Source organism: Heloderma suspectum, chromosome 7 (assembly GCF_057233095.1).
Source record: "Heloderma suspectum isolate Gila_16-S chromosome 7, 16-S_ref, whole genome shotgun sequence".
In the NCBI taxonomy this organism is placed as follows: Eukaryota; Metazoa; Chordata; class Lepidosauria; order Squamata; family Helodermatidae; genus Heloderma; species Heloderma suspectum.
The window spans coordinates 87,413,244-87,438,925 of record NC_139464.1 but is presented as its reverse complement, the minus strand read 5'-3'; the positions used below and the strand labels follow the sequence as shown (position 1 = coordinate 87,438,925).

The 25,682-nt window shown below is 44.8% G+C and overlaps 1 protein-coding gene across 1 annotated transcript in view; it reads right to left on the bottom strand.

Annotated features, from left to right (window-relative positions):
- Positions 1-25,682, bottom strand: part of CPED1 (cadherin like and PC-esterase domain containing 1) — a 153,479-nt gene that overhangs the window by 95,452 nt on the left and 32,345 nt on the right. The window contains exons 4-5 of the mRNA XM_084811823.1: positions 13,642-13,748; positions 11,831-11,906 (exon numbers count right to left, since the gene is read on the bottom strand). Of these exons, the coding sequence (XP_084667949.1) occupies positions 11,831-11,906; positions 13,642-13,748 (183 nt within the window). The remainder of the gene's footprint in view (positions 1-11,830; positions 11,907-13,641; positions 13,749-25,682) is intronic.

Sequence of the window (25,682 nt, the reverse complement as noted above, 5' to 3'; positions counted from 1 at the left end):
TCTGTGATGCCCTTTATCCCCCCATCCCTTTGCAGCTGCGCAGTTACAGAGGCACAGAGAGGCGTTTTCAGTTATTTAATCATACTTCCCCAGATTTTTGCAGCTTTGTGTCTTCGCAATGGTTGCTTTTGGACTCAGTGCCCAAGGGCTGGGGGAGTCTTGGGGGAGGACCAGCTTCTGTCCGGCCACCATTTCAGAGCAATGGGTAGGCACGTACCACTCACACTTGTGAGTGCAAACCATTGTGAGAGTCTTGGGCTGGGGAACTGACGAACAGAAGACGTGGAAATGAAGGAGCACAGAACAACCAATTTTTAACTAACAAGAGAGGGAAAGACACAACAGAATCCCTAAAATACAAAACAGCCAATGAAGTGTTGCACTCCCATGCTCATGGGACTGCACAGCTGCACATATAAGTATAATGGCAAAAAAAGGGCACTGCGTGTCTGTTAGGGAAGCCTGCAGTAAATCGCGAGTGTATTGCAGGGGATGCTTGTTCGAAGGCGCATTGCTGCGCAGTTGCGACGGGGTAGGGGGTGAAAGTGGTGCCATATAGATGGGGCCTGTATATGTGCTTTGGAGACTGAAAATATCTTCTTGATCCTGCTAAGCTGGGATGGAAGGAAGAATAGTTTATCCTGAAAAAACAAGGGTGAGCCCTTCAGAAGGCCTTTCCTTTACACAAGCAGCTGTAAGCTGTACCAAAGGAGGTTATTGCAACACATAACTATGGTATCTTCACACAACCAGCATCCTGAACAAACCTAGAAGCATCACACAATGGCTTCTATGACGTTTACCTTGTTTTGTTTGGATCTGACTACTAAAGAGTACCACCTTCTGGGACTCTCTAGTTAGATTCAACACAGACCAAGGTAATCTGCATAGAAGCCACTGAGCTTTTCTAAACAAGGCTGTTAATGGGCTGTTAATCCACTGTATCGACTTTTGGTTTAATTGCAGAAGTGAGATCCAAGCACTACACAAGGAGCTTCCCTTTCCTGCTTTTCTACTGCATAACCTCTAGTGGCACTGTGCTATAGCAGAATCACACAATAGGAAATCATACTTTCTTTTGCTTTCACAATTAAATGCTGCATTTCCCCTGCTGTAAAAAAAACTCTCCAAAAGTGCTAGTTAGACACAGAAACAAAACTGGAGGGTCATGACATTACCTAAAGAACCCATAAACAACTGTGAGTGGGGAACGATGACTGCCCAATAAATGCCTCATGCAGAAAAGCCCATTATGTGCTGCTTCTTGGTTTCTTCAAGGTGCTGATTGTGAAAGTGCTACAGTAACTCTCTTTGGTTTTCATCAGTGATCTGAACCAGAACATTGAGACCTTACAATGGGATACTAAAAAAATCAGGCAGCCCATTCAATTAAAGTTTGTGGGTATATGAAAATGAAGGAGACCAAATTACGTGCCTTTATCGTATTTCCCTTTAGGAAGTTAAGCAACTTCCTTTGATAGCAGTTGCGGGCTGTCACACTCAGCAACAATAACGACAGATAAAATAATACATATCCTTCTGCTTTACTTGGCACTTCTTATTCTCTGCTGTCAAGATGGCTCTAACATATCTGCTGAATTAGTTTGGCATTTGAAGAGATGCCCTGTGAAAGGGCATTTCATAGACAAGTTCCACGGTACGTATAAAATCCAAGATCAATGACGCAAGTTGTGGGTGGTGGTGACAACAGCTTGTTTTTGGCCAATTTTCTTGAAGTAGCAGTGGAGAGGAGAGGTGTTTAACACTTTCTCCCTACGCCATCTTTTTCTGATCAAAATCACACTCCCAGTCTGCCCACAGGGGGGAAAATATGTACCTCTAATACAGCATTATATTGTAGGTAAGGCCACATCCTGAAGTAGAATACCTAGATGCTGTATTTTTCTGTGGTAAAAATGGCAAATCATCAACCAATAATGTCTGGCTATATCATGGCACTTTTTTTAAAGGAACATTCACCAGAGCAAACACTTGGCTTAAATCGCCATGTTTCTAGGGTTTATCACTGAAATTAAAATTCCTTTCTCTATGGTCTACCTAGGTGTGTCAACCATATTCACAAGTTCAAGACCATTTGTTTTTCCATTTCATTGCTTAAAAAACCACCACATAGCTGGCCTAGCAGAAACACATGCAAAATTATTTTCATATTTGTGACAACTGTCCAATCCCCAATTTATGTAAGAGAGTATTTCAGCGTGATTCAGCACCCTCAATCCTAGGCAAATGTTAACCACGTTGTGAGTCATATCAGGAAAATAATAACTGTGTCCTTGATTCATCTCTTTTTACATTAGTTATTTAATCCACCCTGTTCCAAAATCTCAGAGCAAACTACAACATATGCTTTAAGACCCAAGGGGCTATAGTGTTCCTGAAGGAGCTGTTAATGGCTGCATCAGGGGAAGCAAAGTATCTCTAATTTTTCCATATCAACTCATTTTTTCTCTTCATCAAGAGAGAAAGGTTTTTGCAAACAAACATTCTGATCAATTGGTTATGTCTGCAACAGCTATGTATTATATGGAAATTACACCAGTGTTGTATTCTTTTAGTCACCAGGTTAAAATGTTTTTATTTATCTGGACATTTTCATTAGTCTTTAACATTGTCATATTTTTTTGCTGGTTGATGAGTCATTTTTATTCCCGTCATTTTGGGATTGATGTTTTACTGTATTGTACTGTTGATGTGTTATCTTATGTTTGTACATTGCTCTAGAACCCTTCTGGGTGAAAGAAGGTGGCATAGATGAGTCAGCCAACCAATCCAAAAACATTATGTACCAATGATATCAAAAATCTGTCCCATTACAGTATGAATTTCTATAATGCAATATATTTTGCACAGGAAGTATTGCTGTATGGCGTAGCCATACCTTGGAAAGAGGTGCAAGGACAAAAAAAAAGCTTGGTGTGTGTGTGTGTGTGTATATATGTGTATATATATATATATATATTAAATGGAACAAGGAAGCCTAACAACGATACTTTTTTTTATTTCTCAGAACACAGTGACCTGAATTTTCTAAAAAGCTTACACATACCAGTGAAATGATCTATTAAATAAGCAGACTGTTCTGAAGTACAGCTGTATAATTCTCCATGGTTTTCAAAGTGGTTGGGACAGAAAACCAGAAAAACCTTCAGTGAAGGGTGAAACCTTCAATCAATCAGTCACAAAGATAGGACATAGGATTCTGAAAATGCAAAGCAGTATTAGCCAAATGATCTCGGTGTTTTGGACCTCAAAAATAAGCACTGCAAAACAGAGGTCCCATAAAGCACTACTTTCCCCCTAGAAAATGCATAACTTCATGCTTAAGCACCTCTTAAGAGAGCCAGTGTAGTGTAGTGGTGAGAGTGACGGACTGGGAGCCAGGAGATCCGGGTTCTAGTCCCCACTTGGCCATGGAAGCTCACGGGGTGACTTTGGGCCAGTCACAGACTCTCAGCCCAACCCACCTCACAGGGTTGTTGTTGTGAGGATAAAACGGAGAGGACGAGGATAGTGTAAGCCACCTTTGGTTCCTTGTAAGAAGAAAAAAGGCGGGATATAAATGCAACAGATAAATAAATAAATAAGCAAGCACCCCCTCCCTTTGCCCATGCAAAGGTTGTATAGTCCCTAGACATACTTTCTAGGAAGTATAATAAGTGAAACTTTGGGCATCTCTACACCAGCCTAAAATCCTGCATTTAAAACAGGGCTTTCTGCTTCCGTTTTAAATGCAGGATTGCAACTGACTCCCTTTACACGTGCTTCCTTTCCCCCCTCCCTCCTCCTTCTCCCTGTATCTGAGTCTTCCATTATCTTTCATTGATCACTCCTCTTCTTGCCGCTTTTCCTCTTTTCACGGAAAACTGAAAGAACGAACACAACAGGGTAATTTGATCGCTTATTATCTGTGATCTATTTAAAAATGGAAGAAAGGGCATTCAGTGCAGGAGATGCCTCGAATGATCACGGTGTCATGTAAAGAGCCCACAAATGTCTGTGAAGGAGCAATCTCAATCGCAGGATAAAAGCCCAGTGTGAAGGAGCCCTTTTTCTGAGTAAATATAATGCAGAACCAGGTTATAAGGGCCTTGTCAGCGGAGATGTGGAAATGAAGAGACAGATAACAAAGCTTGGATTGAAATTGGGCCACATTTATTGAAATATCCGCAAAGGGGAAAACCTAGGACAGGCACTGTCTATGCCAGCAGAAACATACCCAGTCTGAGGGGCGGCGTGTCAGCATTGCCGCCCCCCGGACTGCCCTTATGGGGGAGGTAGACCTTCCCATGTCACCCCCTCCTGGGGCTGCACAGCTATAGGGTGAGTGAGGTGAGTCGATCTCCCAGGCAACCCTTATCCCCCCGCTGTGCCGCAAAACCTGTTTGGGAGGCCTCAGGCGTCACCTGTCACCAAAAGGTGCCTCTGAATGCTCACCATCCCTAAGTTCATTCTCCTTTTGCCTGTCCTAGCTGCCACCAGGAGTGACAAGCCTACTGCTTGTCAAACTCCCCCCCCCCTGCCCCCTTCTGCGCAGAAGAACTTCCTGCAGGCCGCTTTGTAGATCTGACAGAAATCTGTTATTTCCTGCATCAGACAGGTAAACACCATCCTGTCTGTAGGGCTCCCTCCTTGTCCATTTGATTTCCTGATGAGTGATGATCCCATCACCGTGTTCCCATAGCCAGAAGGCTACTTTCCCAGTCCACTTTCTGACGGGCCCTCTCCATGGCCATCTGGGTCAGAACATTCCGCACTTCATTCTTGTGAACACACAAGACAAATGGTAGTTATCCCCGGCTCACGAATCGGCCAAGGCCTGCCGAATGAGGTCCTGGCCTTCACACAGCCGGGTCAATTCCCCCATAGATGCAGCACCAAAACCTGCGGGGGGATCTGCACCTCACGTTGATGATTCACCACTGCTTGTACATGTGCTGCACCTGCAGCTTTGTCACACACGATAATCTACCACCATTGCATGCTATAGGAAATTTGACATATTTGATGTGGTCATAAAGTAAAGAAAATCTAGTTTGGTGCAAACAAAGGGCATCTCTACACCAGCCTAAAATCCTGCATTTAAAATGGGGCTTTCTGCTTCTGTTTTAAATGCAGGATCATGACTCTCTTTTTCATGTGCTTCCTTTTCCCCCACCCCATTCCCCCTCCTTCTCCCCATAGCTGAGCCTTCCATTATCTTTCATTGATCACTCCTCTTCTTGCTGCTTTTCCTCTTTTCATGGAGGAAACTGAAGCGGAACACAACGGGGTAATTTGATAGCTCATTATCTGCGATCTATTTAAAAATGGAACAAAGGGCATTTAGTGCAGGAGATGCCTTAAATGATTGTGGCGTCATGTAAAGAGCCTGCAAACTTCCGTGAAGGAGCAATCTCAATCGCAGGATAGAAGTCAGTGTGAAGGAGCCCAAAGTGTAGTCTATGAATTAGTATAATTACTAATGCTAATTATCTCAACTATATATTAACACTGAACTCATTCTTTGAGTGTGGATCTTGATATGGCCAAAAGGGCACCATCCACACACAAAAGGAAAGCATCAGCAGGCTTGGGGAAACCCAAGAGTTTGCAGGGGAAGGGAAAAAAGCAACAACCCAGGGCTGCTGAATATAGCATGGCCTTGGCTCCTACTGTTCATTAGGAGTTGATGCTGACAACTTTCAAGCAAGATTATGCATAGGAGAGTGTGCAGGGCATAGAATCATAGAATAGTAGGGTTGGAAGGGGCCTACAAGACCATCAAGTCCAACCTCCTGCTCAATGTAGGAATCCAAGTCAGAGCATCCCTGACAGATGGCTGTCCAGCCTTATCTTGAATGCCTTCCAGTGTGGCAGAGCCCACCACCTCCCGAGGTAATGGGTTCCATTGTCGTATTGCTCTAACAGTCAGGAAGTTTTACAGGAAGTTCAACCAGAATCTGGCTTCCTGTCACTTGAGCCCATGATTCCGTGTCCTGCACCCTGGGATGATCGAGAAGAGATTTCGGCCTTCCTCTCTGTGACAACCTTTCAAGTACTTGAAGAGTGCTATCATATCGCCCCTCGGTCTTCTCTTCTCAAGGCTAAACATGCCCAGGCAGCCAGTGTCAGGATTGATTCTGAGCACAGGGAGATAGTTAGCAGCTCAGATTCAGAAGAGGAACAGAAAGAACTGGGGGATGCATTTTCCCAAGCCAGTTCAGATATGGATAGGTGTGCTTCTCAGGTTACTAACTCCCCGGTGGTCAGGCCTGAAGCCCCCCCTTGCCCCCCTCTGTGAGAAGCCGGGAGGAGTATGAGGAGGAGAGTGGGGGCTGTGACCTAAGAGATGCTAGACTGTGGCTCAGAGCTAAGAGCGAAACATCAGGGGCGGAGCTTGGACGGCCGACCTGGTTAGCGATGCATGAGAGGTGACGTAGGAAAGCATCACTGGAAGGGTAGGACATCCCTCCCTACATTAGTCTAGCCAGCAAGCCGCACTTCAAACTGCAGGCAACCTCAGTGTTCCCATTTGAATCCCCTGGAGGCATTCCTTTGTAGCCTGAGAGTCTTCAAGGATTTGCATCTGTAATGAACCTGTTGATAATGAACTAAAGGCCTGAGATTGAAGCCTCTCTATTTGTGTGTGTGACTGCACCAGGAAGGAGGGGACCCAAGGGAAACGTGACAGCCCAACAAGGGCCCAGCTGAGTGAGATTTTCTCTACTGGGCTGCTAATACTCTCCTGCTTTGTTGCTGTGCATGTTTGCTGGGCAAAGCAGCAGAGTACCGGTTGCAGCTATACCCTCCTGAAACATTTATAGCGTGGAGTGCATAGTGTGTGTGTGTGTGTGTGTGTGTGTGTGCGCGGTAGGTGGGGGAGGGGCAGTTTCATCTCTCTCAGTTTGATGATGATGATGGAAAAATTTCTTTATTCCACCCTCATATGGTGAAAAAGTAATACCTATGAGGTTAAAACAAACTAATGATAGGTCTTATCCTGTCTTTCAAAAGAGCTACCCCTAAGTGCCTTCTGACCAAGGGCCAAAGGACAGGTGAAGTTAAATGTCTTTGCATTTTACTGCAGGTTTTTAAAAAAATGCAAATTGCATTTGTGGGGGGAGGGGGGTTGGCTGACAATGGGATCAGAGCAGGCGTGGAGGTGGAAATTAACCCTTTCCTCTCTTGCTGTGGTCCTGAAGCAGGTATTTGCTTGGTGCCAATGGGGGATTTCATCCCAATGCAAATACATATGGTTTCGCCCAAAGTGATTTCTACAGACATGTTTCAAGTTTTAGCAACCATTACTTCATACCTATGTTGGTAACATGCATAGAATATACTGCATTTTTATATAATTTCATCTTAGGATAATCTTTTTTTTAAATGGATCTTTGGGTGCAAGCCCAGCGTGAAGAGAAATCTAAGAAGAGGATATGACCGTGTGGATCATTAAGGCAGCTGTTGATCAGTCAACCCACAGAAGGAATGCAGCTGAATAAGACATACCTCAAACTGATAGTCCTGGCCAACCACCTGCTGCTATGAAACTATAACTGGGAAAATGAGGAAACGATATGACTGTCTCTCATGTAAGTACAGCCTATTCCAAGGCAAAGAATGAGGGGGAAGCAGGAAGCATCGCCTCACAAACAGCGCTTGCTTCCTCCAAGACAGTGGAGCTGGCTATGTGGCTTCCAAAGGGACCCCCGATCTCTGCAGTGTTGACATCTGCAGTTTTCTTATATTTTAGCTACTGAAGAAGAGACTGTCAGGATGAAGAGAGACACAGTGTCCGTGGCAGCTTTCCAAGCTGTAGACGCTCGGCCGCATGATGCAACAAGGATGCAGGACACAGAGCCAGATTTCTGCGGCCAGGACTAGGGGAGTGTACAGTGGCTAGGAGCCAACTAAGCAGCAGGCTCACCACATGCCCCCATCAGGCCAGAGAATGGAGAGAGAGAGAGAGAGAGAGAGAGAGAGAGAGAGAGTCTGCCTATGGCAAAATTGTTGTTTCAAAAGCACTTTTAAAATAGCAGGAGGCTGGCCATACAAAGGCAATATTAAAAGCACTTCAGAAGTTGGAACAAGTTTATGTATGTCTTAGAAAAGGCTATGCTCACTAAAGACAGACCATCTGACAGCATGCTCACTTTTTAATCCAAGAGAATCTACTAAGGGTGCGATCCAGTCAAGAGTAAACATCTCAAAGTCCATTAATTGCAATGTGGAAATGAAACATCTGCGGAAAAGCTCTCCACAAAACTCAAGGGACTTAAAAAGTGCTTAGCTTTGGCTGGATCTTGTCCTAAATCTGCATTATGGTGCCCAACCCCTATTAGGGGAACACAAAATTTATTTTGTATCTCTTTCTCTTGCATCTTTTATTCACTCATTGTAATTGTCCTTATTGAGCCCATCTGCCACTTTGTAGGGAGGGAAGGTTCTTGAATCCAGCTTTCCCTACCCTGGCTAGGGGTGGACGAAAGTCACTTACCTGTCGTTGAAGCTTGTTCGCGGTGGGGGGGAGGCGCTTCGCTGCTCCCCCCACGAAGTTCAGGCCGGGGGGGAGGCTTCCTGCCTTGCCCGGCCGAAATTCAGGCCGGGGAGGAGGCTTCCCACCTTGCCCGGCAGCGAACTCAAAAGTCACCCGTGATAGGCTACGTGACAATTAACGTAGCCTATCACGGCTAGATCTGCAAAGTCAGCCGTGGTAGGCTATGTTAATCGTCACGTAGCCTATCACGGGTGACTTAAAAAAAAAAAAAAGCGCGTATGCTAATGGCGGCCCCCATAGGGAGCCGCCATTCATGTTCCTTATTTGGTCGCTGTAGTCTACGTAAAGATTTACGTAGACTACAGCGACCAAATAAGGAATGGGAATGGCGGTTCCCTATGGGGGCCACCATTATCCGTACGCGCTTTTTTTTTTAAATTCACCCGTGATAGGCTACGTGACGATTTACGTAGCCTATCACGGCTGACTTTGCAAATCTAGCCGTGATAGGCTACGTTAATCGTCACGTAGCCTATCACGGGGGCATTTTTTTTTCTTTTATTGGAATGGTGGCGGTGGCAGCCGGTCAAAAGACCGGCTGCCGCTCCTGCCCCGCACGAACACCCGCCGAACCGCCGGCCGGACCCGCCGCCGGGAGGGACATTCGGCGAAGGTAAGTCCCATCCCGGGGGGGGGGGTGCGGAGGATTTCTCCCCGAAACTTGTTCGGGGGGCCGAACACGTTGGCGCTCGGCCCCCCGAAGTTTCGGGGAGAAATTCTCCGCCCTCCAGATGGTTTGGCCATTGGCCATGCTGACTGGGAATGTTGGGAGTTGCAGTCCAACACATCTGGGGGGCACCAGGTTAGGAAGGCTGCTCTAACCTCACACTGGTCAAGTACAACAGTAATCCAGGGCAGCTTCTGAAGGAGCCCATTTTGATTTTCCCTCCAAGGTTACCCATGCCAGAATTCCATAATTCCAAGCCATGGCACTTGCACAGAGCATTCACTTGAAAGGAAATTAATGCCAGGAAAAAAGCAACACAAGAATAAAATTAGCACTACAAACAATGAGGAGGATATCCTGATGAAGAACCAAGAGAAAGTGGAACAATAGGGAAGTGCTTTATTTATATTTCAAAATCAGTCATCTTGAATAAACAATCAACTTATATGATTTGAGATGTTCTAAAGCCTCGTTTAAAGACAATGTTTTTTTCTTTTCGTTTAAGACTCCAAGTTTGTGTGAGGACTCTGGAATCCCTGGGCTGTAAGAACGGACCACTCCTTGGTATACATGTGGCTTCGCGAGCCAACTTGAAGCCAGAACATTCACTGCTTTCCTTTCTGATATAGGTAAATGTTGGATAGTTCACTTTCCCCACTGAACTATCCAGCCCTGCCCTGCCATGCCTGTCCCAGGTTTCTGGAGGGTGAGGCTGCCACTTTTAAAATCTGACAGAGGCTATGACAGGGGTGCAGGACCTCAGGCCCAGGGGCTAAATCCGGCCCTCTGGGCATCCCAGCTTGGCTTTCTGGAGTTTCCTATTTTCCCATGTTTCCTTTTCCTGGCCCCCTCTGCTTTCCACTGACCACCAACCGTTTGGTGGCTCCCGACTTTTATGATGTTTTGTTTGCCACTCTAAAGGGCTGAAATGCCTCTCCTAGGGCCTAGTTACTGGCAGTAACAGCTTTTAGATAAAATGTGCTGGTATGTTTGGTATTTTGGCCCCTCTCTTTTGCATTTGGCTCCACCCCTTTTGCCTTCAGTCCCACCCACCTTTGGAAGGTGGTTCCCAAGAGCTGCTCTGAAATGGCATTTGGCCCCCAGGCTGAAAGAAGTTCTGCACCCTTTTTAAGAGGTGCGTGAAAGGCAGAAAATTCAGGACATGTGCATAAGCCAGCACCAATGCAATAACAGGGAAAACTGTGCCAGAGAGAGCCACAACCTGGAAGAAACATTGTATCTTTCTGGGAGGTGCCTCGGGTTACTTTGTGACAGGATCAAGGTACACTGCACAGGTTCAGGGTTCTTCTTCTTTATTATTATTTCCTATGCTTCTGGATTGATTCCTAGCTCTTAGAAGAGGTGCTCGGGGCCAATGAGCCATGCCTCAAATTAAGTGCTCCTCCTCATCTCTGGTTCACAATGGCTAAAGAAACTGCGTAATTTTAGACAGGGCATGGAAAATTCTTCTTTCCCAAACATCTGTAATCTAATTGTGTCCAATTATTCTTAGCAGGCTCCCTTAGTTTAATAGCATAATGCACAAGGGCAACGAGGCTGCGTTGGGCTACACATGAAGTTAAAAGATACAATAACATCCAGATTTGGGGAGTTTTGGGGAGAAAGTATGCAACTATTATGCAACATATTGCAACTCCTTGTATTTCACATCTAGTGCTCACCAAGGTGGCAAACCTATGACTGGGCTGTCTCACTTCAGACTACAGCCGAGGGCTCATATGACCTCCTACATACAAAATCTTGAGCGTCACTGTGTTAGTCTATTGCAGCAAAACCAACAAAGAGTCTTGTAGTTCCTTAAACACCAACACATTTATTTGGCATAAGCTTTTGTGACGGAAAGCATACGCGTGTGCCAGAATAAATTTGATAGTTTTTAAGGTGCCACAAGGTGTTGTTTTTATATACAAAATAATCCCTTGCATGTAGAAAACTAACATGACAGGGAGAATGCTAAGCTAGAATCCTTTCCCCAGATACCTAATTATCTATGTGCAAGGCTGGTTTTTGTTTTTGTTTTGGGCTTTGTTTTGTTTTTTGTATTGGGGAACATTATATCATGAGGGCCCCTACCTGCACTCTGAAGTGATACTGCCCTAATAAGTTTTCCACCTGCAGGCCAAAAAGTTTATCACTTTAAATGTGTGTCTAGCAGCTATCTCTTCTTTTCATTTTTATTCTAAAGCAGGTGCATCAGGCCCAATACCGATCTTAAATGCCCACCCCCACCCCCTCTAGTATCCTGATCTGGCTTGGAGGCCCTGTACCTGCTCTAGAGTTAAAATGAAAGAAGACGTAGCTGCTAGACACACATTTAATGTAATGTCTGTTTTTGCCCTCAGGGAGAACCAGGCCTTAGCATAAGCCTAGGAAAACAACTCTCTCCTTTAGCGGAATATTTTTTGACGGCCTTTTGGTAATTTGTATAAATGAGGCTGAGCTAAAACGAGTAACACCAAGTTATTTTCAAGAGCAATGCAAGATGTAACAACATGCACTCACATTCCAGCATTTTTATTCTGTTGAGCAAGCAAACCCAAAGATAACCAAATGAAATAATTTATTGATGTAAAACAGCATTTTACCTGGAAATGTTCTCACTATCTGGCACAATCCTTCTTTTCTGCAAAGCAGGCGCTGTATTTGAGGGAGGGCATTTGCCTGAAATGAATGGGCAAAATTTTGGTCAACTGTGTTTTCTTTGGTAACCTTAGCATAACTTTTATATGCCAGTAAAACAGCCTTCCCCAACCTGGTGCCCTATAGATGTGTTGGATAACCACTCCCATCATCCCCAGCCAGTGCGGTGCTGCTGGCAGGGGTGGGGGGAGTTGTAGTCCAACACATCTGGAGGGCATTGGGTTGAGGAAGGCTGCAAATAAAGGCTGCCAGTAGAACTCATGTGGTCCAGTGATGTCAGACGGGAAAGAGAATTGGGAATCATTCTCTTGCATAGGATGAGAAATAGCTTCAGTCAGCTATGGACTAAACCTGCGCAGAAGGTTTCAGTCAGCCTTAACTTCACTCTGTTTTTAATTAAAAGCACCATAGGTGTGTACAACATCTCCAAGCAAATTATGTAATCAAATATTTATGCAAATATCAAGCAGGTGGGTAATTTAAGGTTCACTTAGGAAGAAACAGAAAAACCTTGTTGATATTGGCTGCGATTCTGAAATTAAATAGTTCACTCACTCCATGGCATTCACTCCAAAAGGAAACCAGCTTTTAGTTTGCTGTTCATGGACACAGCTGCCCACTTGCCTAGGAGAGATGTTTACACTAGACATTTGTAAGAGGGCAATCCGTGTTTTTAAAAAAATATATTGAAGTCAAGCCTGCCCTGGCAAGAGAAGTTGTGACTCCCACTTGCACCCATCAGAATGGGACCCAATCCTCTGAAAATGCTGTGTGTGTGTGTGTTCTGTACTTTGTTTTCCTTTGTTCCCAAACATTCTTCTATCAATGAGACATTTGTGTAAATTTCTTTGGAGTCCTATATTTTGCTGCAATGTGTGAGAGCTGAATTCCTATTGTGGGTGAGGTGAACTACAAAAATCCAGATTCGGTAAGAGCAAAGCAGATCATTATGGCATCACATAGTAATTTCAGCAACACAGCCAAAGTTAAGCTGTTGTAAATCCCACTGATTACAGTATGAGAAACGCAGTTCACTCTCCATGAAGCTGCCACAAGGGAGGGAGAGAGATGTGCAGGGGAATCCTCCCTGTTATCTCTGATCTTATAATGGAGATAACCATGCGGATTTCTCCAGGGGGCGGGGCTTGATATAATCCCAGAAGACTCCAGGCTCAAAAGGTTCCGCATCCCTTCTTTAACTGGAGATGCTCGCACTGAACCCGGGGCCTCTTTTATGCAAAGCACAGGGCTATGACCCTGCACCCAACACATGAGGTTGCCTTGACTTAGATCAGCCTACCCCAATCTGGTGCCCTCCAGATGTTTTTGACTACATTCCCATAATCCCCAACCATGCTGGCTGGGACTGATGGGGGTTGTAGTCCAACACATCTGGAAGACGCCAGGTTAGGCAAAACTGCCTTGGACTGAGTCAGACCACTGGCCCACCTGTGTTGGTGTTGGAGAGCTACTGTGGTGGCAGTAGCTGTCCAAGCTCTCAGGCAGACACATGCCCCCCCCACTCCTGCTGCCTCAGGCCTTTTAAATGAAGATTCTGGAGATTGCACCTGAGATTTCATTCATTCAAAGCATCTGCTCAAATATCAACAAATTCCTGTAGACATTGGATAGCTAGAAAGGTGCCAGAACTGGCATCTGACAGGGTGTTTGGTAACGAAACAAAAGGTCAACTTCTGTGTGTTTTAAAATATTTACTTAAGGGTATGCCAACAAAGATTATGCTTTGGAACTGTACCTTCTGCAGTAACATTGTTGGATGTGATTCCACTGTATTTAAGCAAGTTTCATGATCGGCTTTGCTGGAAGACAGGCAAATGAACAGATCCCGAGAGCTTAATTCATCTATAAAAAAGAAAGAGAAGCACAATGGGAAGGAACTGGGGTGACTTTCCAGTCTGAGGAAACACAGAAGCCAAACAACAACTTTGAGTTGTTTTTGAGCAAAAAAACTCTTTTGAGCCCAAAAAGATTCTGAGCCAAAAAACCTTTTGAGTTTGTTAATGTTTAGAATGTTGTATTCACTGGTATGAAGAGGTGATAATTACATGTACCCAATGATCATCCCACACAAAAAATCTGGCAACTTTTGAGGGTACATGTTGATCACTCAAAATGGCTCGAAGAGGATTTTCAGGTGAAAGATATACAGTCAAAAATGCCAGTTTAGTCACTGATGTCCCTTTCCTGTACCCCTTATACCCCGCCCCCTTTTCCTCCCCAAGCCAAAAAAGGCCCTACCTTGAGGAAGTGAGAGAGGGTACAAGGTAGTATAGGACTTTGTGCATCATTTGCAGACAATAACAGGTTCTATGGGGTCTCCTCCTCACCATGAAATGAGGCATATGGTGCCATTTCATGCTGTCTCTCACAGGACTTGCAATTGCTGTTGGAAAAGACACTTTATACATCTGTTGCTGTTGGCAGAAGGTCCCGTGGGAACTCCCCTGTGTTGAGGGAAGCTTTTGCTTCTGGCTGCTCCATTTCCCATTCTGAAAATTCTGAAGTTTAAAGTGGTGGTCTTTCAATGTTTTACACGTAGATGCTATAAAATGAGCTTGTGCTAGTTTGCATAGTGCATGGAGATAAACTGGAGATAATTTATTATATAGGAATTAGAAACTGTATGCTCTACTCTTCATCTTTCCATAATCACACAAACAAGGCTGCTAAGGAATGTTAAACCAGCAGGTGTTTTTTTTACCCTTTCAATACATGCATCTGCATGAAATGAAGAATCAGACTTCTAAGTATTTGTAAACTTACAAACCCAGTTTCACATGGACCAGAGTAAAGTTAAATTTGCTAAATCTGGCATAAAAAAGGCACATCAACTCAAACGTCACTTTCTGCTATTAAAGCTGACTATTAGGAGTTGGAAAAGTCCTCATTTCAAAGTCACTTTATCCACAAACTCCTTGGGCTGGTTCAGATATAATGCCAAGCCATTGCTTGTAAGAATGAGCCTTCAAGGACCATGAGGCTCATGCGCTATGATCTCTCCTTCCTTCCCAGTGTGTGGTAAACCATAGTTCGCCATTTTTTTCCATACCTAGGAAACTATGGTTTGCATTTGCCCTGCAAACCAAATTGGAAACCAGGATAAAACAGTAGTTTGGTAATTCATATGAAATGCTCAACTATGGTTTGCCTCAAGCCAGGAAAAGTGGGGTGGAATCACTGCACATGAGAACAGGAAAGAGGGACAGTGCAAGCCAAGAGCCCTTCATTCAATGACAAATCACGATTTGTTGCCATGTTTGAACCAGCCCACTAGGTTCCCCAAAGGAAATGCCCTATCTGCAATATTGGGATAATAATATGGCTCCCTGGAAAGGGTGTTGTTAGGATTACAACAAGATAATGTATGTGAAGGACACTGAACAGTCAAAAGTAAGTGCTATATAAATGCTAAGTGTTTGTCTCATTATAGTCATTCTGTTAATGTTCCAAAGGCAGACTTTCCATTCCTTCTTAGAGAGTTTCTATTCATCCTAGATTGAAAAAACAACAACTATCCTCTTCATTATGAAGTAAAAGAGATGAGAACTCTGGGATAGCCTCACATGACTTTTCCTGTATGTGACCTCTGTTATGGGAAAAAGGGTGAGAATGTGTAGAAAACGTGTAGAGCTAAGATTGTGTTTATATAGTTCATGGTCACCTCTTATGCTATAACTCCTATTCTGTGGGAGGGAGGTTAAAGTGAGGAGCAGCATGGCCTCCTCTTAAATGACGCATATGTAGCCCTATTCCTGAACTGTTTGTTTGTTTATTGATTTGTTTGATTTATATCCCACCATTCTACCAAAAATGGTACTCAAGACGGCTTCATGTCAACACTCCGTGAGTAGTGGCTACTCCACCTCTTCTCAGAGCACTCGGGTTTGGGATGAAAAAATCTTGACAAGACACAGTGCCACCGCCTACTCACTGACAACATTTTTGTACTTTCACAGTAGCAGCATTCTTGAACGTTGGAAACTGGCAGTATTCATTGCATACACAATTCAGTGTCTCCCTTGGTTCTGAGTAACACACTGCAGAGAATCACTTCTTCTACTAATACAACTAGAACCTCCCTCCATTGTCACCAGAATTATTGTTGCGTGCAATTATTAACTCTGAGAATTAGAGCCACCAATAGCAAATGTGTATTTTCTTTGGGAAGCACAATGGAAATAGACATAATTTGTTGAAACTACACAGAGGTTTGCACCATGGCAGCTAAAGTGGGGAAAAGGCTATAGCAACCAACCAGGTTATTGCCCTTCAGGTGTTTTGGACTAGAATTCCCATCACCCTTGACTACGGGGCATGTTGACTGTGGCTGATGGGAGTTGTAGTCCAAAACATTGGGAAGGTGCCAGGTTGGGAAAGGCTAGGCTACAACTCCCATTGTAGGAGTCCTACCCCTTCCTGGGGATCTCAGGGGTCACTCTGATGGGCCTTTAGATCCATTGAGAGATATCCAGATGAGTCCAACTCCTTCCTTTCCTAAATAAGCATTGTTGTATTGCAGGGATGGGCAATACAGTGAACTATGCTCACTATTAGCTATGCTGGCTAGGGCTGATGGGAGTTGCAGTCCAACAACAACTGGAGGCCACGCGCTCCCCATCTCTGCTGTATTGCTTAAGGATGGGGAGGCAGAAGAGGAAGTGTTGGTTCAGCAATACAACACTGGTGCTAGGAACTTAACCCCTCTCTCCTGCTCCTTCACCCACCCTCTAGGGTGCCATCTCACTATATCAGTTCATAGGATTTGACTCTTAGGGCACAATCCTATTGGGATAGGTGGCCACCTCCAAACTCAGAGGCGACCGCCTATCCAATACAGGGCAGGAGCAGCGTGGACGGGATCTCCCCTCTACACTTCAGCTGCCCTGTATTCGTGGCTAAACAGCTGATTTCAGCTGTCTAGCCATGGGAAGTCGGAGTGAGGGGCAGTGCCAGACAACGCATAGGAAATGTCGGAAAGACATGTCCACCCTCCCCATCCCAGCCCACCCCCAGGAACTCTCTGTTTTCACTGCTCCGTGTTCCTCTTACGAGTGCTGAGCGCGGGGCTGATCCACGTTGCCTACGAGGCAGCACAGGAGGGGGTGGAGGTCAGTTCCCAGGATCCGACCCATCCTATGGCCATCTAGCTGCTGACTAGAGGCCATAGGATTTCACCCTTAATGTTCTTTTCAAATAGTCCAGGTCCTGAGAACATGTGGTACACATTAAGCAGCATATTTACAAATAGCATTTCATTGATTCAATATTTTCATCCAAATAGCAGATGGCAGTAAGATAACACATTCTTTTGAATGCAGCCCTCTAAACAGACCACTTGGAATGCCTACGATGGCCAATAAATAAAGAAGGACAAAGCATTCGTAGGAGTAGAAGATAAACATTCTTTTATCAGAAGAGCTTTTGGAGTGGGAGATATTATTCTGCAAATGGAGGCAGCAAAACAAAGACCCGGCATGACAAATTGGCTTAAAAAAATATATGTGGGTACCTTTGGAAACATTTGACATAATAAAGAAGACATACCAAAAGGGTAAAAAACAACAGCAACACCTCCTCTTTGTAATATGTTAAATAATCTTGCATATTATTTCTTGTTTGTGAAAATGAAATCAATGGACAGATTCCATGAAATCTGTACTTGAGAGATATCTTGGAAAACTGCACAGCTGTGAGTCATACATGTAACAGAGTAGCAGGTGTAGGACTGCCAACTTTTCAAACATCCATTGTGTGTCGCAGCATCTAATTGTGTCCATGCAGCAGAAGAAAGGAACAAACCGGAGATACTAACTTAAATGGGTTATTAAATTGGCCAAAACTTTATTAATTTTGAATAGGATTGGCAGAGGCATAGGGCATGGATCCCGCCATCCGACAGCCTGACTGCTGTCCGATTTTCCTTCCTGGCCCACCTGCCAGGAGCGTTGGTGGCCCAGACAGGGAACCGCCTGCTGCTGCTCCCATTCAGTTTGACTCCTCATGACCCCACCCCAGCCGAGCCAATCAGCCTTTCAATTGGCTCAGCGCAATCGGGCTGCAGGGAGGCGCTGCCGCTGCTATGCAGGCTCCTGCCGGCTCCCTTCTTTTTCCGCCACTGGACCTTCATGCGCCCACAATGGTGGGTCCCTGGTAAGCAGAAAACTCAGTCTGTAGCAGCATGAGGTATAGAGAGAGACATTATCAGGTGATAATGTTTATCTCCATGCTATCGCCTGTTTATTTCTGCAGAGTGCTGTTAAAGGCAAAACACCAGGCCAGTTCTGGAGGGCAGAGGAGAGGAGAAGAGACAACTATTAAAATCTGATTACCATGATGACGAAAAAACCATGCTATACTGCTTCTATTTATGACAACAAGCTACTGAGGACATGAAGAGGGCCCTTTAAATTATTATTTATTAGTACTTCAGCGCCAGCTGGTAGCCAAAGCACATGCAAACATCTTAGACAATGTCAAGCAGAGAAAGCCAAATGACTTGATAAGACTGACTATACACCAAAAATGTGAAATTTCAGTTCAGATGGGAAAGCTAATTAGCACCATCTGTTTCTTTAGTGAGTCACATTTGAGACTATTGGTATATTTCAAATTTTGAAGGCTTAAAGGTGGAGGGGGAACAAGCTTGATGAGGAGTTAACAGCCTGATTCACACACAAATAAAACTGGATTTATGTCAGTTCAGTTCCCATTGAAGTCAGTGGGAGACTAACCCTAAATATTATGATTTTAATGGATGAGGATATCAGAACCAAAGTATGTTAATATGTGAATTCCTTACTGTTTCTACACAGGGGAGCAAGAAAGCATTTTAAAAATGATCCAGATATTGTGGACAAGCAATCTGTGCAAGGAAATTGACACAGTCAGAAATGCAGGCATGCTGTGGAACCTGTTGAACTTTTGCCTGTCACGCAGAGCTGCTTGATCTCTAGCATGATGACCTTTCCAAATCAACAGTGGCATCAGCACCAGTTTGTCTTGCAATGTAATGTGCCAGTTTTGTACCCCTGCTGATGCTCACCCCATTGAGTACTATGTTGGCACTGCAGACACAGTCTCAGAGCCTGTCCAGTTGGCTCCCATTTTGGAATCTGGCTTGGTGAACTTCCTCATCTCCTCAGCTCAGAGGGTCAGGAGGACTAGCACAAGACATGCAGCCTACATGGCTGACTGTGTGCTTACTGTACGGGTGTTCCCACAAAGAAGGGGCTTGTCTTTCCCCTGGACGCTCTTTATAATCCCAGTTTTACATCCCACAGAAGAAACAGGAGTGCAGGAAGCCATCATCTGAACGATCCAGAGGGACAGAAAGATAAATATAAACCAACCACTCAGCTGATCAGTGTGAATGAACCCACACAATGAAATTGTGTTTGATATACACTATCACTATTCTTATTCTGGGTCTATAAAATGAATTAATTACTGACAGGATAAATACATGCATTTTACTACCAACAGAGCAAAATAAATAAGACTTTGCAACTTTCAGGTGCCCTGAATAACATTCCTAATGAGAAAAAATATGGCAACTTTTATTTAAAGACAAACATACCACACCGACTCACAGCAAACAAGTAATAGAAATTCAAGTACTTTGTTATGTTTTTCTGCTTCTGCCCTTAACCTTGGTACTTTGGATAAACCCTCAGGTTTCCATAGAATGCACTCATCACATTGGCATTCACAGTCCTACTTCCTACACCCTGGATGCATCTGTCAGGAACTCGTTTCTAAGCCAGAACTTGTTCTTCCACGATGTGTGAACCTAGAACTACAATACTTAATTCCTTTACCTTGAAACAGGCTGCTGACATCCAATAACAGTAGCCTAGGACAGAATGAGAAAGAGCTGCTCGCAGCTCCATCTGCAATGTATCACTCCCCATTGATTGGAATGTTCTATATCACCAATTCTTCTCTTCCCTTTTTACTGTGACAATTCACATGACCACTAATTTGTGGTAAGCAGCATTCACCATCACCCCGAGTGGATGGATGCAACTTGGGGGCCGGGCTGCCAAGACAGTTGATGCTGTTGCAGCATGAAAACCCCCAAAGAACACACAAGAAGAAGAAGAAGAAGAAGAAGAAGAAGAAGAAGAAGAAGAAGAAGTGCTACAAGCCCAGGCAACGGAGAGCCCTACCTGTGAGAAATGGTTGAGAATGTCTTCTAACCCTGGAGAAATTTGGTGAAATTGTCTCCCAAATTTCTCTGTCCACAAATAAGGTGGAGAATTTCCAGACACCATTTGTGTACAGCTCTGCTAAGAATGTTCTGTATCATCAGGTCTCCTATTCCCTGTCTACTGTGTCAATTCACATGACTGCTAATTTGCAGTAAGCAGCACTCACCATTACCTCGAGTCTGCTTGTGGTGAATGGCCTATGTGAAAGTTCTGCCATGGGCCCAGATTCAGGTTCCACTCATCACCACAATAGGAGCATACACTCTTATTGTATGCTGGGTCCAACAGTTATTCCAGCTATGTTATTGCTAGAGCTGTGCTGAAAATTTCTCCCACATTTTTTTGACCATTCTCATTCAATGTGATAGAAAAGATATTGCTTTTGAAAAGAAATTCAGTAGTGGAGAAAATTTCTGAGAAATTCTCATGGGCTGGGGTTGGGGTTCTTGTGCTTTCCTTGCATAGGAGACAGCCAAGCAGTGTGCCCTTTTTTTCATCCTACAATCATCTCTCCAGGAGCCTGTAGCCTCCTCAGCTTCCCATGCTTCAATTAAAGCCCAGGGGAAGACATCATGAGGTAATTCCTCCCATGGGGCTTTCTCAGATCAGGAAGTGCAGGTAGTCTAGGAGGCTGCAGAGCAATGGAGAGATGTGTAACAGGAAGAAAACACAGCACCCTCGGCCATCTTGCTGTAATTAGGGGCCAATCTACACTTAGGTTTTTCCCCATGTCCAATAAGGTTTCACTGCTCGTCTTTCACACAATGCAGGATCTGCCTTGAATTGGGACCGGAATTTCCTACTTCTGTGCTCTCACTTTCAATACCCTGATATCCTGGTATTTCCCATTCATGTGCTCTGCTGTTCCGTGTTCATTACCTTATAAGGTCGTAGTCCCCTTCCACGCCTGTCCATATACGGCAGTGTTTGTATTTCCTTCCTGTCCAATCACAGCTTTAGATGCCCCCATCTGGTCTTCCGGCTACTGATAGCATAGCTTCCTTAGCAATGGAAGTTTTATCACCAACCAGCAGAGGGCTAGAGGTGCCGGCTCTTGTCTGATCTGGGAAGCTCAGCTGGGTCAGCCCTGGTCAGAATTTTGGATGGGAGACCGCCAGGGAATCAGGCTTCAGGGGGTTGTTCACTCCCTTCAAATGACACTGACTTTTACCTCCTTCTATCCCCTGCTTTGGCTTAAAAAAAAAAATTAAGGATCACAACTGAGTGCTGCATGCTGCCTTCCCCCACCCTTCCTCCCGATTCTAGCTTAACTGGTGCTGTAATGTTTTCTCGTGGCCCCAATCCTGGGCACTCACTTGCTCAGGAGTAAGCCACATTGAACTTACTACTGAGTAGACATAAGATCACCCTGTGAGTGATCTTTTATTTTATTTTTTTTAATTAAGGCATTATCTTCAAATTTTCAAATCTTCAGATCTTCAAATCTTCGAAGAATAGGGCTTCTCCAGCCTGTTTTCCCTGCGCACAAGCACAAATTTCTTCACTGGGCAGTCTTCGAAGATGCAAGCAGTCCATGCCCCCTGACCTGAGCATCTCCTGCCTCTGCATTTCTCAATCAGAGGGAGCACAGGGTAAAATGCCTCCCTGCAATGAAGGAAACACCTCTGATCCCCCACCCCATCAAGCTCAGAAGCAGCGTCCTCTTTTGTTCCAGAGCACCCTATGGGGCTCAATGGGGCTTACTCGAGGCTTGCAGACTTACAGGGTGATCTTATGTCTACTCAGTAGTAAGTTCCATTGAGTTAAATGTAGGGATGGCAGAGAATTCCACCACGGATCTCGGTGAGGCCGAATGCCAGTGCATTCGGCTGCCTGAAATCTGTGGCGGAATGGCCTGCCACCCCCCCCCCCCCGTGGATCCCCCCTGGGACGAGACTTACCTGGGGCGGATCTTCTGGGCGACAGCAGCTCCGGCGGCGGCTTCGGCTGGTCTTCCGATCGGCTGCTGCCACCGCCATTTACAGTCTTGTCGGGGTTTTTTTTTTTACAAGACGTGATAGGCTACATAAAGACTTACGTAGCCTATCACATCAGGCTTTTAAAAAAACAAAATGCAGATGCAAATGGCGGCGGCTACGCTATTTGCATTCCCCTTATTTTCGCTGTCTTAGTCTGCATAAATATTTACGTAGACTAAGACGGCCAAAAATTAGGAACGCAAATGGTGGCGGCCGTAGCCGCCACCATTTGCGTACACGCGTTTTGTTTTTTTTAAGCCAGACGTGATAGGCTACGTAAGTCTTTACGTAGCCTATCACGGCTGACTACAGGGACGCAAACGGCGGCAGCTACGGCCGCCGCCATTTGCGTCCCTGCTAGCCAGCGGCCGGATGTCCGGCTGCTGGCGGAGCTGGCCGGCAGCTCCGCAGAATTCCCGTGGAGTGGAGCTGGCCGGCCAGGATTCCGGGGGGAGGGACGGAGCGCCTCCCCCCCCAGCGCAACCTGGCGGAGCCAGGTAAGGGGAGTTTTGTGCATCCCTAGTTAAATGTGGCTTACTCCCAAGTAAGTGATTACCCAGGATTGGGGCTGTGAGAAAACATTAAAGCACCAGTTAAGCTACCTGGAGAATGGGGGGGGGGGAGGGAGGGAAGGCAGCATGTGTAAAGGCACTCAGTTGTGATCCTTAATTTTTTTTTTTAAAAAAAGCCAAAGCAGGGGATAGAAGGAGGTAAAAGTTAGTGTCATTTGAAGAGAGAGAACAACCCCCTGCTCAGTACAGGAAGGCTGATTCCCTCCCAGGTGGTTGCCCATCCAAAATTCTGACCAGGGCCAACCCTGCTGAGCTTCCAAGATCAGACAAGAGCATGCACCTCCAGCTGTTTCCTTGCTCATGATAAAGCTTTGAGTGCTGAGGAACCTATGCAATGTCACCTCATGGTCTGTGGAGCTGGGCAGCTTTGAAGCTTCGAAGAAGCTAGCAGCCCTCCCTCCCAAGCTGAGCCCTGGGTGCCATCGCTGCTGTCCCTCTTCCTTGCACTGGCTGCAAAGGGCTGGCGCAGGAAACGAGCATCAGCAGACACCCCCCAGCCTCTCGCTCTGGCCTCCAGCAGGTGGGGAGGGGGAGAAGAGGATAGGTGACTCCTTCTTCACTCCACCCCCACTTGGTACAGCAGTGGCAGCAAGGGACAAGCTCTCACCAGGCTTCGAGCCCCAACAGGATGCTCGTACCATCCCTACACACACACACACACACACACACACACCAATAGAAGAAGAAAGGGATGGTGGGCGGGGAATCAGCAGAAACAGGAAGAGTTTCTGCTCCTCCAATGACAGCCGCCATCTTTAAGAGCAGGAAAACAGCACAGCTCTCGAGTGTGAACCGAGCTCGCGCATTCGATCAAGAACCGCAACGGGGAAAATGGCTGAGTGTGGATAATCACGTTTTAATGCGAGTGCGTTTAACCCGACAGGACCCTGACTTCGTTGCGATGGCAGGTGCAATGTAGATCGGCCCTAGGTGAGCTCAAAAACACCATGAAAATAAATTTTAAAAAACACCCTGAGAATGAGGCATAAAAATGGAAGCTTCTTCCATGGGGGAAGAAAACTTTCAGGAAATTTTGGCTCAGCACTAGCTCCACCTCTTCTCTGCAGCTAGACACAACAACGCCCCCTGCACTGTGGTGGATGCAAACTGGGGGCCAGCCTGCCAACACAGTTGGCGCTGTTGCCACTTGCAGTGAGAGCACAGAAACCCCCAAACCCCTTATGAAAAAAGAGGTTGTGCTACAAGCCCTGCCAGTGGGGAGCCCTACCTGTGAGAAACTGCTGAGAATTTCTCCTCCCCCTGGAGAAATTCGGTGAAATCGTCCCCCCAGTTTCTCTGCCCACAGAAAGGGTGGATAATTTTGAGAGGCCATTTGCACACAGCTCTAGTTATTGCTAGCTTATCATGTAATTCCTGGATCAACTGGAGTCTATTTATGCTAGGAAGTGCCCCAGGGTTTCAACACATCCCCAGATTCCAAAACTAGCTTGTGAGGGTGGTGATGATCTGTTCTTAGGGGAATAGAGAAAATGCCACTGTAGCATCAGATGTACTAATCTGATTCTATGGATCATAGCCAGTATGTGAACAAAATGTGTACATGTTTTAATTTATATTGCCTTTTCAGATAATGCTCGAACCAATAATTAGCCTTACCCTTTTAATGTCTTTACACTTAAATAAATTCTTCAATCTGCATCCATTCTTGACATAATTCAAACTATCTCACTGAAATGAACATATGCCCATTTATTTTCTTGCCTCATGCTTACTCTCAGCCTTGGATTGTTCTCCTTAAAAAAAATAATCTGAGATTCTGAACATTTAATATAATGAGCTTCACAAATATTTCACTGTAAGCCAAAACACTGAATCACAAATATCTACACTAAATATACAACTAACGTTATTTTAAAAAAATGTTTTTGGAGTTCTGCTCTATGGACTTCTTTTGCTAAAGACAGAACTAAAGGATGCAATTGAAATGTATATTTTGCTTTCCAAAGCAAAAATTAATGCATGCAACATATGCTTTGAATTAAGAGACAAATGTTCCCTGTACTATGTCAGTTGTGCTTGGGTCTTTATTTAAGAGAAAAGAAGGAAAACTGATATTCTTATTTACTTCACAATGTTTTTCTGCCCAAGTTTGTTATTAATATGTTTCTGTAGTAGTTAAAGATGGATTTATTAATATTGGAAGAACATTTGTGCTGGTATTAGCATCAGTGGGTCCCTAGTCATGTTTATTTGACCTTAACTCTGTTGGATTGTTTACACTACTGGAACATGAGTTTAGTTCACTTTAAAATTCTCAGACTTTTTTATTTATAAAAGCTAGCTTCTTGTGACCTCTCTATTCATGATGTTTCCTTTACCCCCCCCCCCGCAATGAAAAGAACAACATACCCAGTGTCCTGTGTGGTTTTTTTAAAAACATATTTTAGTTGCTTAAAAAGGTGGGTCCTTTAATTATACATGAAAATGGCAACCAGATGTTTACAGAACACACTAGCATTTTCCTTGGGGCCTTTGACGCTTTTATTTCTGTTTGCTATAGTTTATTTTTCAGTGAAAGATCACTTGTAAGTACAGCTTGCATTCTACAAACATAGATTGCATACAAACCTGGCTGCCCCTGGAACTTCAGCCTAGCCTTCCTCATATGCTGTTTTTACATGTGTATAAGTTGTGTTTGTGTGTATGTGTAGGAACCCCATCTTCAGCCTTAACTGGCAGAGTCCAGGAAAAGCTTTACCACTTGATCCTGCAGACTATATAAACCGGCCCATGGTAGAGACACAAAGAAGTGATTTTATTACATTAGCTTCCTATGGTAAATATGCATCTTCACCATGGAGCGAATGGGTGTTGTTGTTTACCAATACCAAAAGAGAGAAGCCCTCTGAAAAGGAGGGGTTGCTCTGATGGAAAGTATCAACTCTATCTCCATGATGGCACATTCATGTTGTTGTTGTTGTTCAGTTGTTCAGTCGTGTCCGACTCTTCGTGACCCCATGGACCATAGCACGCCAGGCCTTCCTGTCCTGCGCT